Consider the following 18220-nt stretch of genomic DNA (forward strand, 5'->3'; position numbering starts at 1 on the left):
CGTGTTCAGAAAGTGGTGGTGGGGGATGAGTGTTCAGACCCCTGGGCTCTCACTTGTGGGGTGCCTCAGGGTTCTGTCCTCTCCCCCATGCTTTTCAACATCTACATGCAGCCGCTGGGAGAGATCATCAGGGGGTTTGGGCTGGGTGTTCATCAGTATGCAGATGATACCCAGCTCTACCTTTCTTTCAAATCAGAACCAGTGAAGGCGGTGACAGTCCTGTGTGAGTGTCTGGAGGCGGTTGGAGGATGGATGGCGGCAAACAGATTGAGATTGAATCCTGACAAGACAGAAGTACTGTTTCTAGGGGACAGGAGGCGGGCAGGTGTGGGGGATTCCCTGGTCCTGAATGGGGTAACCGTGCCCCTGAAGGACCAGGTGCGCAGCCTGGGAGTCATTTTGGACTCACAGCTGTCCATGGAGGCACAGGTTAAATCCGTGTCCAGGGCAGCTGTGTACCAGCTCCATCTGGTACGTAGGCTGAGACCCTATCTGCCCGCGGACTGCCTCGCCAGAGTGGTGCATGCTCTGGTTATCTCCCGCTTGGACTACTGCAATGCGCTCTACGTGGGGCTACCTTTGAAGGTGACCCGGAAACTACAACTAATCCAGAATGCAGCAGCCAGACTGGTGACTGGGAGCGGCCGCCGAGACCATATAACACCGGTCTTGAAAGACCTACATTGGCTCCCAGTACGTTTCCGAGCACAATTCAAAGTGTTGGTGCTGACCTTTAAAGCCCTAAACGGCCTCGGTCCAGTATACCTGAAGGAGCGTCTCCACCTCCATCGTTCTACCCGGACACTGAGGTCCAGCACCGAGGGCCTTCTGGCGGTTCCCTCACTGCGAGAAGCCAAGTTACAGGGAACCAGGCAGAGGGCCTTCTCGGTAGTGGCGCCCTCCCTGTGGAACGCCCTCCCACCAGATGTCAAAGAGAACAACAACTACCAGACTTTTAGAAGACATCTGAAGGCAGCCCTGGTTAGGGAAGCTTTTAATGTTTGATGTAACATAGTATTTTAATATTCTTTTGGAAGCCGCCCAGAGTGGCTGGGGAAACCCAGCCAGATGGGCGGGGTATAAATAATAAATTATTATTATTATTATTATTATTATTATTACTGCTTTCTGTCTACAGCAGGCTTCCTCCAACTCGGCCCTCCAGATGTTTTTGGCCTACAACTCCCATGATCCTTAGCTAGCAGGACCAGTGGTCAGGGATGATGGGAATTGTAGTCTCAAAAAACATCTGGAGGGCCGAGTTGGAGGAAGCCTGGTCTACAGAGAAGTCTAGGAATACTGCTGAAAGTAAAAAACTCAGAAGAAGCTGAGCACATATAGTCTCCTCCATTCAAGAGTCACTACTAGGATATTATAAATCTTTCCGTTCCACAGCGGTGAGATTTGTTGCTCATTCTTTTCTATATGAATCAGCAACCAAGTGCTAAAGCAATAAAGCCTTGCCAAGTTTCAAAGTCCATATCTGTAGCTTGGCCTTTTGCCGGATGCAGTTGGCAAGTGAGTTTTTCAATGGCGGCAATCAGCCAAAGTTATACTTCTTTTCTAATGTTAACTGATCAGGTGTTTTTCCAATAACCTGCCATTACTAATCAGCCTGACGCGAACACTCACAAGTATTGGGTAGGCTTCAACGTAGTGCTAACGAGATCGTTCTCTTGGGCAAGCAGAAATGATTGTGCTCACAGAACGATCTATCTTTGCCTCCCATCATGGGGTGATCTGGGGTTTTTCCTGACCCTCCAGAGCAGAACTGGGGGAGATGCAGAGTTACACATGGGGATAACCATTGCACTAGTAGCAGTCCTTGCACTGGCTTCCACTAATGGAACCTTATAGCTGAATCCAGCCCTAGATCTTTAGAAGTTTAAATTCTGAAGAACACACATGAAGTTATGTTCCTTTTTGGGGAGAACTTTGCCAACTACTGAAATTGCATTGTTTATTAAATTTTGTAATCAAAGGAGACAATGTTGAAGGACCCGCACCTAGGAACTAAGGAACTCTGCAAGTTCTCAAAAAATGGTTATTCCACTGAGTGAGACTTGTGCGATACAGTTCTCCGGGGATAAGTGCAAGCTCAAATATGCATTCATCACTTGATAGCTGTAATATATCCAGTGATGATGTTCTAACTATCAAACCATCATCCAGACCCAAAGTTTCTCCTGATGCAAGCAGTTCAAGGTTCACCAGCCCATCATTGAGGTACATGTGTGTCTCAGTATGCCTGCTGGAGGGGGGCATTCAATAAGTGCTCTCTCTCTCTCTCTGTCTCATAGAAGTGACAGAAAATAAAACCTAGCCCTTGCATGGATATCAAGGAAACAGAGAAAACTGTCTTGGGAAGAACAGCACCTCTGTTGTGGTGCAAGGTGTTCTTCCTTAACCTAAAATTGTCCTCCAACATTGAAACTCAAGATCCTTTAGAACCTGGCATTCTAAAGCCACGAAGATCTTACTTTTCACTGAAGGTCTGACCTTTATAAACATGGAGCTCTGCCATCAGCGGTAAAAGCAGCCAGCCAATTGAACTGACAAAATGAGGTTGCGTTCCACTTGGACACTTTCGTCAGTCTCTACTTAGCTGCACAAATGCTTCTATTTTTGCAATACTTTTGCCCAGTTCTGAAAATTGGCATGGAAATGTCCTCCACTCCCCCCTTTCAGAAACTGAAAAAAGTAAAGGCTTTCTTCTTCTCTTGGGTAACGGAGACACAAGGTTTTGTGCTTGCAGTAGCTGTTACCCTCAAAGCATTTTGAAAACAAGTGAATTAAAAATGTCTGAATAGTTACAAATCTTAAGATCACCACCAAACGCCATCCCCTATTTTTTTTCTGGGTTATTTAAGTAAAATACAGTTTTAAACAACACACAGAGCCTAGAGGGAAATTTACTGCCTAGCTCGAACTAATTCTTAAAAATATATTTAAAAAATTCTCTTTTTATACTCCTGGACACGACTGGTCTTTGTGAAGTTTGCACATGCATGCAAAAGTTGCTGGATACAAATCTGTGCATTTGTTAAGTGCAGTGGATAAGACAGAGAAACTATTACCCTAGGCATTTTCACCCTTGAGGTTAAATTCAAATGACAGCAAAAATGAACATACCAGTGTGGTTGTAGACTACATCGGTAATACAAAGCATATTCCATTCATTTTTCATTTTTTCCACTAGTTTTCCAAGCTCACTCCAAGAACACTTTTTGTTTGGGGTTGAAAAATCAGGATTTATTTCCAGCTGATCAGCTAATGAATAACATGATCTTGATATACCAAGTTTCTGGACTGGTGTCAAGTGAACCATGTTGTAACCTACAAAGCAATAATGAAATGTATTAACATGACACTTATAGTAGACTGGGCAGTCTTAAGTATTGAAGGCAAAGGTAAAGGACCCCTGGATGGTTAAGTCCAGTCAAAAGTGACTATGGGGTGTGGCGTTCATCTCGCTCTCAGGCTGAGGGAGCTGGCATTTGCCCACAGACAGCTTTCTGGGTCATGTGGCCAGCATGACTAAACCGCTTCTGGTGCAACGGGACACCGTGACGGAAGCCAGAGTGCACAGAAACACTGTTTACCTTCCCACCGGAGCGGTACCTATTTATCCACTTGCACTGGCGTGCTTTCAAACTGCTAGGTTGGCAGGAGCTGGGACAGAGCAACGGGAGTTCATCCCGTCGTGGGGATTCAAACCGCCGACCTTCTGATTGGCAAGCCCAAGAGGCTGAGTGGTTTAGACCACAGCGCCACCCGCTCCTTGCTGAGTACTGAAAGCAACCCTTCATAAAAGCATGCAGCAAGCTTGGTGAAGCCAAGCAAGTCTGGGTCTGGTAAGCATCCAAATGGGAGATTTGCCTGGGAACCATGTGTGGATTGCCTTGAGCTCTCCGGAAGAAATAGGAAATTTAAATACAGTCAGTCAATCAGTGCTATGTACCAGAGATTTGATTTGGGAGTCAATGTGTTTATTACCAGATTCTTTTGCGACTCTAAGACGATCTTCCCATCCATCAAATGGTCCCAGACACTTAGCCAGGAATGTCTGGAGTGTAACACAATCCAAGGGCAATTCATGATTGTCAGCACCAACACGCAAAATAGGATCCACAACTATGTAACCTCCACCGCTTTTCTTATCTCTGCAAGAACACACACACATCTTTTATCAATACAAAAGCTAATAAATGCTGGAATCAACCACCAATTATTACCAAGACCTAATAAGATATTTTTTGCTTGCTATTCTAAAATTATTTTAATGTCTTTAAGGGAATCCGAAAGCATTTACAATACTTTGAAGCTCAAAAGATACTGCTTTTTAAAAGCCCTTTAAGCCTGCAAGTACTCACTAGCCCGGAAGAGTAAACCCCACTGTACTTAATAGATGTTACTCCTACATAGATATACATAGAATTGTTCTTTAGAGAAGCCAAATATAGAATAAAAACTGTTGAATGGCTGAAATAGGAATGCTAGGAAAGTCAAATGCATTTAACCCATGTTTTATAAAGAATCAAGGAGTTTCCCCCAGGAACCATCTCAAATTCACCTCTGACCTTCCTGACATTATGAGACTGTTTCTCTGCTGCTGCTATTATAATTATAAAGCAATTTATAGCAGGCTTCCTCAAACTCACCCCTCCAGATGTTTTTGGCCTACAACTCCCATGATCCCTAGCTAGCAGGACCAGTGGTCAGGGATGATGGGAACTGTAGTCTCAAAACATCTGGAGGGCCAAGTTTGAGGAAGCCTGATTTATAGTGTTCAAAATGCTTCACATGCCCTGCATGCCTCTGGACCACTCCCTCCAGTTGTGTTCAAGCAGGCCTTAAAGATTTTACTATTCAAAGTTGTTTTTAATTGAATAGGACGGCTGTCCACAATTTTAACTCCTACTGCTTTTATTTGTGGTTGGATGATTTAACTGTTTTAAATTATATATTTTTATGCTCCTTAACTGTGAATATCCCCGAGTTGCCCCTTGGCCCTGAAAAGCAATGATGAAAAAATACCCAAATAAATAAAATATTGGCTATTATGGCTTTGTTGCAGATTCAGGCTGGGACATGATGGCTTGCCCATTCTGCCACAAGAGATGTAAAAGGTTTAGGTTTTTTGTTTTGTAAATTATCGAGATACAGAGTCTCTCCTAAAAAAAAAGCAACCATAACATGGGTGCGCTTTTAAGTATCTCTCCGTCCGAAGATTTATGCAAGCAGCTTGTAATCTGCACAGAAGTTTCCAGGATCTTCCTGCAGAGAAACTGTATGTATTCTGGGTCTCCTATTACATTTTCCCATACTGTATCCTCATAGCTGTCTGACTTGCAGGAACACTTCCCTGCCTTTAGAGTAACCTGAGTAGAGAAGCCCAGAAAATGGGGCAAGGTCAATGAGCTGATCTGGAACCTACTCCCTGCACTCAAAAGGCAGCATACCTCAGGAGTATTGGTGCGCTTGGCTGGCAAAGCCACATTAATGACATGCAGGTTTTAAAAACTCATTGTGGCGTTTCAAAAAGGAAAACACATAGAACCATGACATGCACAACTGCTGACCTCTTAAGTCGCTGAACTGATCTTTTCCTGGCATTTGAAGATCAGCACTAACACGCAACATTTATTGAAAACAAACCTAAAGGTTGTAAATACCACAGACTGCCTCCCAATATGACAAATCTAGCAAACAATATCTGAGAATTTAACTTTTAAAACAGTACTGGGATCTTCTTTTAAATGACTTATAAACAGATGTGGTTTTACATTTCCTCTTTGACATTCACATGCAATAAGAATATGCCACCAATTTTTTTCAAGATCAAGGACTGCATTTTCAATAAACCAGAGTTCTGTGTCTTCCTTTATTAGCAACTTCTCTTAATTCACGTGTCAGCAATGCACACCTGAGGCTTGTGTGCCTCTTCTCAGCTCAGAAAGAGGTAGAGGACAAAATAGCAAATTTAGTCTCTACGTATATAGTCTTGTTATGGGGAGTGCCTTTGTCAAACATTATCTTAGGCCAAACTACATGTTACCTCCCTCGACTCGTTAGCAGTCATGTCTCTTTCTCTCTCCCCCCTCCCAAATTAAGTACTAGCGAAGGGGTGGGAAAAGGATTCTCATTAGGCCTGCAGCACATTGAGAGGGGAGGTTTAACTCTTCCCTCCCAGCTGCGCTCTCAACAAAAAACACCCCGTGTTGCAGTTAGCACTGGGAGGGAAAAGGCCCATTTGTGCCAATGCGAATTTCCTTCTCCCCCAGTGCTAACTGCAGCACAAGGGCACATTTTCAGAGAGATCACAACTGGAGAAGAAAACCTCCTGCTTTCACATGTTGTGGTCCAATGAGAACCAGCCCCCACTGCGCCTAGTATTTTTAATTTTGGGGGGGGGTAATGACCAACATATATTTTGGGGGGTAATGACCAACATATATTGTTGTTTGCTAACCACAGAAGAAAGGTAGCATCTAACTTTGCCTAACTCAATGTCTGAAGGAGGCACTCAACATAGTACGGTGGTACCTCGGGTTAAGTACTTAATTCGTTCCAGAGGTCCATTCTTAACCTGAAACTGTTCTTAACCTGAAGCACCACTTTGGCTAATGGGGCTTCCTGCTGCCGCCACGCCGCCGGAGCCCGATTTCTGTTCTCATCCTGAAGCAAAGTTCTTCACCCGAGGTACTATTTCTGGGTTAGCGGAGTCTGTAACCTGAAGCGTATGTAACCCGAGGTACCACTGTAAGTCAATACACATATAGATCTAACTGCTTGACTGTTCCCCATCTCTTTTTGATGTGGGGGGAGACACACACAAACCTCTGAATGGAGAACCAGCCTCCTGGGCTATCTTAATGTTTGCGGCCTGCTCCTCTGTCACACAAAAAGGACTGCCAGCAGGGTTAAGATGTGAATGACTCCCAATACAGTTGTACCTTGGTTCTCAAACAGAATGTGTTCTGGGAGTCTGTTTGACTCCCGGAACTGTTTGAAAACCAAGACGCGGCTTCTGATTGGCTGTAGGGGCATCCTGCAGCCAATCAGAAGCCAGAGAAGCTGCTTCCAAAAATTGTTCGGAAACTGGAACACTCACTTCCAGGTTTCGAACGATCAGAAGCCAATTTGTTCGAGAGCCAAGGTGTCTGAGATCGAAGGTATGACAGCATAAGAAACAGGAGGTGCCGATGCAAGCTTATCTTCCTCTGGAGCCAACCATTACTTACTCATGACTGAAATAATACTGGTATGACCCAGAGATCTGGAGATCTAGTTTGCAGTATTTGTCAGAATCATCTTCTTTCCCAGTTGGGTTGTGCCATGACAGGCACCTGAACTTGTGACGGTTGAACCCTTCTCCAGAAGCTGGGTAGTTGGTATGCACCGTAACATGCTTGCCTTGCAAGGTAGGCCCCAGACGGAACTGTAGTTCAAAACCTGAACAGAGCAAGACAGGCAACGGTTAGAGCGGAAACACCCATATCTTAAAACTTATCAACATGGACTGATGGCTCAATGAGCCAACTGCCAGAAAGGACTGTTGAGGAAATGGCTGGTTTGTTTGCCATGAGAGCCAGTGTGGTGTAGTGGTTAAGAGCGGTAGTCACGTAATCTGGGGAACCGGGTTCGCTTCCCCGCTCCTCCACATGCAGCTGCTGGGTGACCTTGGGCCAGTCACACTTCTTTGAAGTCTCTCAGCCCCACTCACCTCACAGAGTGTTTGTTGTGGGGGAGGAAGGGAAAGGAGATTGTTAGCCGCTTTGAGACTCCTGAAGGGGAGTGAAAGGCGGGATATCAAATCCCAACTCTTCTTCTTCTGTTTATGCACAGAGGAAAGGAATGGCTGCACAGGTTGAAAGACCCCACTGTGGTTATATGCATTAGCTCTCAGGGCAGATGAATGCTGGAAATTAAATATTTAGACATCAACCAGCTCAATCGATTGAGCTACAGATATGAACAGAACGGTATAGTTGTTCACTCATTAAGAGCCACTAATGACCAAGGCCTAGATCTTGCAAACCATATGTGAGAGGGAGCCATGAACAACAAAGAACAAAGCACTCACACAAAGATTATTTTCTTTTAAAACCCAACACCACACAAAGTATCTGTTCATCCAAAACAAAACAGCCTTGGCTACTGTGGCCTCCAAAGCTCATAAAGTACTACACACAATTTACGAAATTATACAAGAGAGAAACATTTTATAACTGTTTCAAAGAACGTATGGAACGGAGCCAGCTCAAAAGCAATGCCAGAATGATGTTGTACAAATATATACATGAGTAGTCCATGATTATTTCATCTGCATCTGTTTACCTTCATTTACTGACACAGAAATGAATTGGTAAGCAGTGTGAAGATCTTTGGGAAAGGCCTTTTCTGGAGTGGCTCCCTGTCTGTGGAATACTCTCCCTAGGGAGGTTCGGCTGGAGCCTTCATTTTACACTTTAGGCACCAGGCAAAAACATTCATCTTTAAAAAGGCCTTTGGCTGATTACATCCAATACCATCTTAAATGTGTTGTGGGGTTAGTGGTTTATTTTTGTTCTTGTTTTCATCATGCATTTTGCGTTGTTTTTTTTATCTTGTGTTTTTGTGTTGTGAATCGCCCTGAGATTTATGGATAGAGTATAGTATACCAATTTAATAAATATTGTAATAATAATAATTTGTTAAGCCTAAGGTTCTTTGCCTTCATAACAATGTCTATAAAAATAAATTTAAGAACAGGTCATTTGTGCTTTTGCTACAGGCTTGACAAGTTTGTTTATAGTTTGCTAAACATAGATCGGACTGCAGAGATGTTTGCTACCGATATCTTATTCCCTAAAACCCATGTAGACTAAAAATGCATAGCTCATATTAGTTACACCGTCTATCTGTTAGTCCTTTTTGCTATGTGGAAGTGCATGGCTTTTTCTATTTTAAAAGTTTTCCCAAGTCGTTTTTTTCTATCTTGCAGAGCAGAAATACAGATAAGAACTAGCTTCATTTTCCTTCACTGTCATAGTGCATTGCCCTTGAGGTGCTCCCCTAGCCATTTTCCAAATTATAAAATCAAATCACCTGATTTGATTCCTAGTTTTAAAGGAGCATAATTTGTTAAACACAGTTGAATTATTTTTGGTTCTGGCTAGTTGTTGAGATTGCATTACTATTTGGGTCAATTTTAACTGCTGTTGTTTATTGATTTTATGTATGTGGGGAAACCATTTTTGAGACTCATAATTTATAAATGAAAAGCTGGAATTTAAGAAAATAAAAATTCAAAAAGTAACACATTTTGAGGTTTCAAAAGTTCTTCGGCATTCAGCAATTAAAATTCTTACAGCCTGAACCTAACCATGCTTTATGTTTACTTCTTTTCTATGGAGGCTGTTGTCCAGTTTGTGTACTTGGGATTCCATGCTTTACAAGTAACATGGGGGTAAGTCTTGTTAACCTGAATGGAGCTTCCTTCTGAGCAACAGATAGCCTTGTTAATGTACAAACGAGCACCCAAGATGGTACAGATGAAGCAGGAAGCACAAATGCTTCAAACTACCTATTTCCTAGCCTACACGGTCAATGAAGTACAGTGGTACCTCGGGTTAAGTACTTAATTCGTTCCAGAGGTCTGTACTTAACCTGAAACTGTTCTTAACCTGAAGCACCACTTTAGCTAATGGGGCCTCCTGCTGCTGCTGCGCCGCTGGAGCATGATTTCTGTTCTCATCCTGAAGCAAAGTTCTTAACCTGAGGTACTATTTCTGGGTTAGTGGAGTCTGTAACCTGAAGCGTATGTAACCCACAGTGGTACCTCAGATTACAAACACTTCAGGTTACAAACACTTCAGGTTACAAACTCCACTAACCCAGAAGTAGTACCTCGGGTTGATAAATTTGCCCCAGGATGAGAACAAAAATCGCGCGCCGGTGGCATGGCAGCAGCAGGATACCCCATTAGCGAAAGCGCGCCTCAGGTTAAGAACGGCTTTGGGTTAAGAACGGACCTCAGGAACAAATTAAGTTCATAACCCGAGGTACCACTGTATTATTTTAGTGTGTTCCCTGTCCAAGACTGCAGAAACATCTCCTGCGTAGAGGAGGTGTAACTTTTAAATTCTGGATATGACTTACTTCTGAGTAGGTATGGTTAGGATTGATTGCACTGTAAGTTCTACTGAACTGAACAGGGCTCACTCCCAGCTAACTGGGGCATTCGCCTGCAGTCCTAAACGTTACTGTAGCTGCATGGTAACCAATTTTCTGCAAGTGGGTGCTTAGCACTTGGGATAACATTTATGCAAGCCAACTCTGTGGACTTGGCTGCCAATTCTGCAGTCAGAACCCACGCACCAGCCTCTATCAACAGCGGCTCCAGTATGGCTACGATAACATTTAATGCCCCCTCTCTTGTGGGGGAATGAAAGCGCATTCCAATTTTTTTCTAGTCTATGTCATTCACCACCACATCCCAAAATGCCCTTCCTTGCATTCCAAACTTTCAATAGAATCTTCTTCAAAGTTACAACAGCTTAAACTGTCATTGTACTTCCTCTTACAGCAGATGGGCCCGACTGAGGTCAGTTCCTGTGTATATCCCTCTGATGACTGCAATCCTAGCATCTTACTTTCAGGGTCAGAACGTTCTTCCCATGTTAGAAGATGGCACATCCATCTTAAGAAAAATTAGCTGGAAGCCAATCCCACTAACTGCTTAGAATTACAGCAGAAACCTTGGTAATAGATGTCCTTGATGACAACACTGGCAGATTTACAACTAACTGCAAGACTATAGCCATGTTTAGACACAGCTGCACAAGTTTATTCAGAAGAACGCTTTCATTGTGTTCATTGGGAATTATTTATTAAGGGCACATTAAAATGCCATACCTCCAATGCTAAGGGTTCAGTGGCAAACTTGTGATTACTAACCCTGTTCCCATTACAAAACAGAAAGACAAAAATGAACTGGCAGGTGCTAAGGACAATTTGTATGGCAGAAATGATAGAAGTGGCTAATACTTCCCTGCTTATTGTACCCCTGCCATTCCTGAGCTATTCTCTACCCACCCCTGTTTCATGCAGCAAACAGCATAATTTGAGAGCACCTCTGTTTACTGCTTTAAAGCAAAGAAATAGTGATCTGTTCTCTTTGACCTGTTTGCCAACACACACTTAGTTTAGCCCTTAAGCGTTGTTGTTTTTTAAAAAAGAACACTGCAAGCCTGGAGCCTCACATATAATTAGTCAGTTTATGACCACTCAGAGGAATGCTGTATTCATAAACCATTTGAAAAGCATGGAGCAGCTTCAGAAAAATTAATGGATCATATTGACTTCTTTATGCATTATGCATACTCCTCAGCAAACTAAACTCTTATTTCTTAAATGGTTCCACCCACCTCTCCCATTGCCTCTTACGTCTGTTAAAGTACTGATTTATTTATTGAAGTTATTTATAATGTCAGGGTTCATAGTCCCAGCTAGATGATGCACCTAATTCGTTTCCTCCAAAGCCTTCCTCAAAACCCAACTTTTTTCACAAGACCCATTTCTTAACTCCTGGCAGCCATATGTGATCCATTTACCCAGATGTAAGCTCCTCTGTTGCTACAGTCTGCATGCTGTCTGTGTGTAAGCTGCTTGGGGCAGAGGCCTCTCCATTTTAAAAAAAATCTATTTCTTCCTCTGTAAAGCATACATCAATCTCTGTGCACAGGAAAACAGGATGAGATGGAAGAGTTAACAACTGTTTGAGTTTCTTCTTGCACAAGGATCCAACGCAACTTGTTAAACAAAAAAACCGAACACACAAGCAGCCGCCTGGGACACTGACCTTGCTCCAGCCGGAAGAGGGTCTTGTCCAGCTTTTCCATGTCGTTGAGAAGAAGCACTCTTGTCTGCTTAGCGTGGGGCATCTTGGCTGCCTGGCTTTCTCCGCCCTTGCAGGCCACAGAGATTAGCTTCGGAAAGAAAGGAGTGGCTCCTAGGCAAGCAAAAGACACATACACAAAATACATAAAAGAGCAGCGTTTTGCAGGAGGCAAGGGAGGAGATGGGCGCATGCAGGGGTCACCTTGAAAGTCCTCCTGAAGAAGTCTCCCAGACACAGGGGCACTTACATTTTTCACCCACCCCCTTTGCAATAAAACGACTCGGCAGAGAACGGTGTCAGAGGGCCGGGCAGGAGGGAGGTGGAGGCCGGTGTGTGGGAAGGTTGCCAAGGGCGCAAAAAACCCTTCTCTCCCAGCCAAATCTGGCGAGGCTGCAAAGCACCCAGGACCTCCGTGCGGGTCTGCAGGAGGGCGCTGTTCCTCTGGGGCCTGAGGGGCTGGCGCCTGTCACTCTTTCTCCTTTCCAACCCCCCCTCCCAACCACCTGCCCCACATACCACAATGCGACCTGCCCCGGCGGCGCCACTGAAGAGCCAGTCCCCCCCCTATTATCCCCGCCTGCGATTGTCTATAAATACGGCGCGCGGCCTCTCGCCACTCACCCGGAGACGCGGCTCCTGCGCGCAAAGAGGGAGTCGAAAGAGAGACGGACCGGAGAGAGGGAAGGGAGGGAGGAAGGAAAGGAAGAGTGAGGGACGCAGCCCCAAACGGGAGGAGGCTCGGCCTCTGCAAGGCAGCGAATAGCCCCGCCTGCCTGATGGGCTTCCAGGAAGGAGGAGGCTGCTGCGCTCGCCCCGTGCAGGGAGACTGGCTCTAGCGGCGGCGCAGGGTTGCTCGGCTTCGCCTTTGGCATGCCCTCCTCCCCACGCCCAGCGAGAGCTGCTCTAGCAGCAAAGGAAAGGGAGGAGGAGGAGGTGGGAAAAGGGAGGAAGAGGAACTGTGAAGCCGAGGGAAGTCGCCGCAAAGGCCGTTGCAAAATGCGCCCTTTGGCGCTTGCAAAACAGGCTCTATTTCCCCGGCTGCCGGCTCTGCGCTCCGGCTTCCTTCAGCCCCAGGCGGCGTGATCATTTGCCATCTTATGCTTTCAGATGTGCTGGAAGCCGCCCAGAGTGGATGCCAGATGGGTGGGGTACAAGTAATAAAGTGGTGGTTGTTGTTATTATTAGGAGGGGACCAAAATGCGCCAGGTTCTGGGCCCGGTGCTGTGGGCCTCCAGCGGTTGCCGGACTACAGTTCTTCTCCTTCCGAGCATTGGCCATGCTGGCGGAGGCTCATGGGAGTTGGAGTCCAACAATGTCCGGAGCTGATCGCGCGCGCCCTGCAATTGCAATTTCCCCCGAGCGCCACGGTGCACGGCATTGGGACTCCGATAAATGGCCAGATTGAGGAAGTGTGGCTCTTCGTGCTGCGCACCAAGGTGTTTTCTCAACCACAGAGGTGGGGAAGGTGGTGGGAAGCGGCAGCGAACACAAGCACCCTGGGCCAGTGTTGCCAATGTTCCCTTTAAAATTTTTTTCCAATGATCTGACTCTTCGACACGCATGGAGTATCTTAACCTTTTCACGGGACCTGGATGATAAGTGCCTCTGAGCACGTAGGGAAGTTTCTTTTTAAATAAGGGCGCAGGGCTGGCCCAAGTCATTTTTGCAGAAAATATCACCTGTATACAATTAAGGTCCATAGTACTAGGGGTGAGCAAAGTTATTTCGGCAGCTGAGGCATAAAATCTCAAGCATTTCTCCCCTAGAGGGGGGAAACCCCCCCCCCCCAGTAATAAATAACAAATAACAGCAGTCTGTCTAATAGTAACCATATGATGTTCCTAAGGATGTGGAGTATGCTTTCTCAGAAGATTGGTATATCTTTGTAGGTGCCCTCTGCTGCAACATTTTCTTGCAGACCCTGCTTGGTTGTTGTTGTTTAATTATTTACTCAAAAACACTCATTTACTACTATTCATAAAATAATCTCAAAACGGTTTACAACAATTATGCACAAAACCATACAATAAAAATTGCACATTTTAAAATCTGGAATCGGCTTCGCAGTTCTGAAGTGCTGATGCTCTCAGATGCTCATCTGAATCTGTATCCACCACCCATGTGCCGGTTCATGACTAGGGGCTTCCAGATTTCACGGTCCTGTCCCCGTTACCATTTGCCGATCGCCATGGGACTCTCTTGGGCTTGGATTTGGGATGGGTTTTGGGAAGACGCGTGAATTTATTTTATGCCTGTAGATCAGTGCATGCTGACCAATGCACAGTCTTTGCAGTAAGGCTCTATTCTGAGGGCATGAGTATCACAGCGACCAGTAGATTCTTATCTGCTGCGGCCTTCATCTGCCTTCACAGTTGTTGTAACACACCGCTTGTTACCTTCCACCTATTTTGCCTTTGAGGACTTCTTGGATCATTCTTTGTCTAGCTCCTCCCCTTTGACCTTGCCGCCTTGGGTGACCCTGCTGGGAGCATGAGACTCCCCACGGCTTTGCTCACAAGGGTCATAGGAATGTGCAAGCCCACTCACCAGCGACAACAGCAATAATCGTCTACTGTCAATGACAGTCTATTATCAAATCCTGAATTCCAGCTGGGTAGGGCCAGATTCAACCGAGCATGCTAGCAGAAGCCAGTGCAAGTAGAGTCATACCTTCCCTTCGGGTTATATTTTTTCAAGTTGTGTCCCACAGTGACCCAGAAGTAACGGAATGGGTTACTTCCGGGTTTCGCCACTCGTGCATGCACAATCTCTCAAAATGACATCACGCGCATGCACAGAAGCGGTGAATCGTGATGCGCAGGTGCGGGTTGCGTTCTGCTCTGGATGCGAATGGGGCTCTGGAACGAATCCCATTCGCATCCAGAGATACCACTGTACAATATGGCTCCCCCCCTTCCTCCCCATGCACAAATCTGCTCTGGAGGGAATAACCCCGTAGAACAGTGGAGGGAGAGGGGATAGTTCTGTCCGGCAAGAAGAAATGATTGCAACAATGGAATAATCACAGTGAATATCTCCTAGTGATAGGCCCATTCAAAGCAGCCAGACAACACGTTTAGGTTCATACTCCAATTTACTAGGCATTCATTGCATTTCCAATGCTGGGTTTTTAATCTGTGTTCACAAAATAGACTTTATCCAAAATGCATACCTCGGGTTACAGACGCTTCAGGTTACAGACTCTGCTAACCCAGAAATCGTACCTCGGGTTAAGAACTTTGCTTCAGGATGAGAACAGAAATCACGTGGCGGCGGTAGCGGGAGGCCCCATTAGCTAAAGTGGTACCTCAGGTTAAGAACAGTTTCAGGTTAAGAACGGACCTCCAGAACGAATTAAGTTCTTAACCCAAGGTACCACTTTATTGCTGTTTGATGCATTGTTTCTCAAACTGGACACCGATTGGAGTCTTTTAAGTCTTTCCCAGTTTGCCTCTGGCCATGGTATGAGCAACTTTGCATAGACACTCCTGGTGTGTCCACAAACGGAAACGAATCTGACTTTATTGAAGCCATGCTGATGTGAACAGTTAGGGAGGAAAGAGCTGTACAACGCATGGGGCGGAGGGGGTAACAAATTCAATGTGTTTTAAGAGAAGTAGCATGAGCACGCCACTAGTGCTTCTAATCTAACTGGAATCACAAGATCACAGCTTAAAAGTTTTTGCTGCAGCAGAGTCATTTCTAAACTGCCACAGTATGTACCATCTCAGGATATTGAGCAATACATGCCTCTGTTCAGTTTCTTGTGAATTATGTAATCGGAAACACTGATTTATTTTTTTTGCCACTACAACCCACTTAGCTTCTTTCAGAGCTTTGCACCCCTAGTTTCCTACTATTTGCAGCCAGCCCTATAACAGAAGCAGTCCAGTTGCTCACAAGTGTCTCAGCGATGAAATATTTTTAACTACACTCTGCAGAGAAGGTCAGTAGTCAAAGGTCAGTCTATTTTCAATGCTCAGAGGTGTTTAAAAAAACCCACCCTGTTCTCAAATTACAGTCACTTTGGTGAGGTGTTTTTTTATGTTTGCAAGGACACCATACTGTGGAATTAAGATGGTGCTGAAATCAGAAAGTTGAAATAGATAAGGAGATACTACTGATCGAACCTAGGTCTTCTGCTGGTATACATTTGATTAACCTGAAGTACTTTGGGTATAAGAACATCATATCTGCTTGTGGTCATACTTTACTACTACAAAATTTAAATAACACCAGCTCTGCTAGAGAAGATCACATCAATGTTACTTATGCAAAAATTTGTCACGTGAACTTAATTGCAAGTATACAAGAATAATTACAATTATTCTTACAGCAATGGCAAACATATTTGCAGAATATTTCACATCAAGGCTGCCCAATTCCCCCCACAAATTCACATGGTGTTGAACGTTGCTTACTCATTCAGGCTGTAAGCAGGCGTGGATAATTTAACGGGCTCATCAAACAGTTTTCTGACAGGTCTCTGAAATGTAAGCCTGAGGCAGAGTTTCATCTGTCCGGAAGGAGGGAGGGGAAACTGTACTCAAGTATGTGAGAGGGGGAAATACCACAAAGTTAATTTTTCTGTGCCTGAATACGAGGCATACATGAACAAAATGCAGCCTGGCCAGACAGCATCCTTGCAGCCAAGACTTTTGACTGGGGACATCAGAGCTGAAATCCCTACTTAGCCAAGAAGCTCACTGAATTGTCTAAGGCGAATTACTCTTGCTCAGTCTCACAGACTTCACAGGGGTGTTGTGGTGATAAATATTTGTGTGTGTGTGTGTGTGTGTGTGTGTGTGTGTGATCAAACACTTCTAACCTGTTGCTTCGAGCCAGGATGGGATAAATAAGGAATGAATAATCAGTTCATTGGAGCCAACTGCTAGGGACCGAGGTCCCTTCGCCCCCACAATTAAATATTTGAGGGGGCCATTCCTCCCAAAAGTTGATGGGCATTGCCATTCAAATGGTGTGGGTGCACTCCATCATGTGGGGTGGGGCTTACTTGCCCCACCATATATTTTATTCAAGTTGGCAGCCCTGAATCAGTTCTTCGCAGTTGCTGTTGGTATTTGTGCCGCTAGTGCAAAAAATGTGATCATTCTAGCGTGTGGTGCCATCTTGTGGCCTTTCCATGGAAACAAAGCCTTACTAATAGTAAAAAGCAAATTCTCAAGGTGGAGCTATACGTTACTAGGCAAATTTGGGGCCCTGCTAATTTGTGTGTGTAGGGGAGAATCAGTGGGCAAGAGGTGGGTACTTTAACCTTCCTCATGTATCCATTGATTCTTCCCTTAAAATGTCCCTCTCTGCCATTTTTACCTCATGCATGGTTTTATATTTCCAAACCCTGCTCTTCTTCAACAGAAGCTGCAGGTAGAATGCTGAAAATTGGAGTGTAGCAGCCACACATGTCTGGGCATCTCTTTCTGGGCAAATGATAGTAAAGAATATATTGTAAATGCAATTGGCATCGACATCCCTAAGACATTTTGGCACCTGAGGCAGAAAATCCACTTGGTGCTCTCGTTGTTGTTCAATTAAAAAGAAAGAAACTTTTAAGTGTGCCCAAATATCTACTGATGGGGCTGCCTCCCTGTAGGGATAGATCCTCCATCTTCTCTATGATCATCACAAAATTGAGAATGCACCAATAAATGAAGCACAACTGTACAGTGCCTTAATAAAAATACTTTTTCAGAATGATATGGGCACATCAAGCACTTGTATGAATTTTACTGAGGCTGGGTTTTGGGTATCATGTTTTCAAAATGAAGCTATTGTATCAGTGGCTGAAGCATGAGCAAGAAATGAACCCAAGATGTGACCAGGTAAATGAAAGGGAGAATAAAGAGAAGGATAGGTGCAGTTTGCCAAGACCTTTGCTGACTTCTGTGAGAGAAAGTATGCAGGCTGCTACCATGGGAGACTATAGTTGTGGCGACTTGCCCAGCTCCAAACACTTGAGCAATCCATTATACAGGCGTTTTGGTAGTCTATGAGTAAATTTCGCAATCCAGAGAACTATGACTAAATCTGTATATCCAGTAAGGCTTTGTATTTGTATTTCTGGAAAAAACCAATGCCACCCTTCCCTTTGTTTAAACCTACACATACACACAAAGATCTTTTAGAACTTGTAAGGGGATTTCAGAAGCTGTATTTGAGAGAGCTGTAGGAAGGCCCATACAGGTCTATTGGAAGACTGCCTGGACGGTGATTAAGTAGCACTGGGGCTACCAAAACATGTTGAACAAGCTGGAGCAGGCAGTCGTCTGCATTGGCTACGGTTCAGGTGGAGATATGTCATTGCTACATGCTCAGCCC

The 18220-nt window shown here is 44.7% G+C and overlaps 1 protein-coding gene across 4 annotated transcripts in view; it reads right to left on the bottom strand.

Annotated features, from left to right (window-relative positions):
* The window catches only part of AGL (amylo-alpha-1,6-glucosidase and 4-alpha-glucanotransferase), a 50583-nt gene extending 37821 nt beyond the window's left edge, over positions 1-12762 (bottom strand). The window contains exons 1-5 of one of the 4 annotated variants that reach the window (XM_081008497.1): positions 12506-12762; positions 11846-11995; positions 7245-7455; positions 3997-4163; positions 3133-3336 (exon numbers count right to left, since the gene is read on the bottom strand). In XM_081008497.1, the coding sequence (XP_080864623.1) occupies positions 3133-3336; positions 3997-4163; positions 7245-7455; positions 11846-11927 (664 nt within the window). In that variant the 5' untranslated portion in view covers positions 11928-11995; positions 12506-12762. The other 3 variants (XM_081008494.1, XM_081008496.1, XM_081008495.1) reach the window with 3 other exon arrangements.
* Positions 12763-18220: the final 5458 nt, after the last annotated feature.

Source organism: Podarcis pityusensis (assembly GCF_964106645.2).
Source record: "Podarcis pityusensis genome assembly, chromosome: 6".
Taxonomy (NCBI): Eukaryota; Metazoa; Chordata; class Lepidosauria; order Squamata; family Lacertidae; genus Podarcis; species Podarcis pityusensis.